The sequence below is a fragment of the Merops nubicus genome, unplaced genomic scaffold, assembly GCF_000691845.1.
Source record: "Merops nubicus isolate BGI_N331 unplaced genomic scaffold, ASM69184v1 scaffold18888, whole genome shotgun sequence".
NCBI lineage: Eukaryota > Metazoa > Chordata > Aves > Coraciiformes > Meropidae > Merops > Merops nubicus.
The window spans coordinates 30,907-31,856 of record NW_008626612.1 but is presented as its reverse complement, the minus strand read 5'-3'; the positions used below and the strand labels follow the sequence as shown (position 1 = coordinate 31,856).

Below are 950 nucleotides of genomic sequence, written 5' to 3'. Positions count from 1 at the left end.
TTTAATGTTATCACTTAGAAATTTAGGGGCAAGGTGCAAGCCTCACTTTCAGTGCCTAGTGCCCAAAGGGAGCCTTAGGATAACCAGAGATCTTTCTTCCTCTGTCAGTCCCACATTAAGCCCAAAATGGGGGGAACTGCACCTCTTTTTGAACAGTGGCTTCAAAAATTTGGGTGGTCACGAGCAGCCTGGGCCCCTTCTGTCAGCAGAACAAAGTTGACCCCAGCTTGCTCTTCTCTAACAATCTTTATTTCACCAGATCTGTTGAAAAACATTTTTAAACATTCCTTTTTTGAACGCTGGAGTGAAAAAGAGCCCAAAGCTTTTTTTTGAAGGCAAAAAGGCCCTTGAGGCAAAGCAGAGGAGCTGAAGAGCTTGGTGGCTGAGAGGAGGAGCTGACAGGGAGGCTGAGCAGAGGTCAGTGAGGAAAAGCTGCAAAGTAGCTTTAGAAGAGGATGTTTTTCAAAGCAAAATTGATCTCTGCTCTCTGTCCCTTTTGATTTTCCTCTGGTTATGCTTGTAGCAAACAATGGAGTCAGACATAAAAGTGAATGAGGATTTTAAAAGCCAGTTTAAGGCTTATCAAGAACAACAGGAGAAGCGGCTGCAAAACCTGGTGGAGAGGAAGAAGAAGCAGCAGAAGAGTCAGAAGGGGGATGATGGCAGTGCAAAGGAGACTTCCAGAGTCCCAGATGATCTAGCCCTGTCTGAAGCAGGGCAGCCTGTGAATGAAGATGGCAGCAAAAGGTAAAAGTGTAGTTGAGGAAGTCACAGGAGTATGTTTTGCATATCACAGAATCACAGACTGGTTTGGGTTGGATGGGATCTTAAAGATCACCTTGTTCCAGCCCCCCTGCCATGGGCAGGACACATCCCACTGGACCAGGTTGCTCCAAGCCACATCCAGCCTGGCCTTGAACAACTCCAGGGCTGGAGCATCCACAGCTTCA

General features: G+C 46.9%; 1 protein-coding gene across 1 annotated transcript in view; it reads left to right on the top strand.

Annotated features, from left to right (window-relative positions):
• Window positions 1–529: 529 nt before the first annotated feature.
• CCDC13 (coiled-coil domain containing 13) overlaps window positions 530–950 on the top strand; it is a 26,320-nt gene continuing 25,899 nt past the window's right edge. Inside the window, exon 1 of the mRNA XM_008946077.1 lies at window positions 530–747. Coding sequence (XP_008944325.1) covers window positions 530–747 — 218 coding nt within the window. The remainder of the gene's footprint in view (window positions 748–950) is intronic.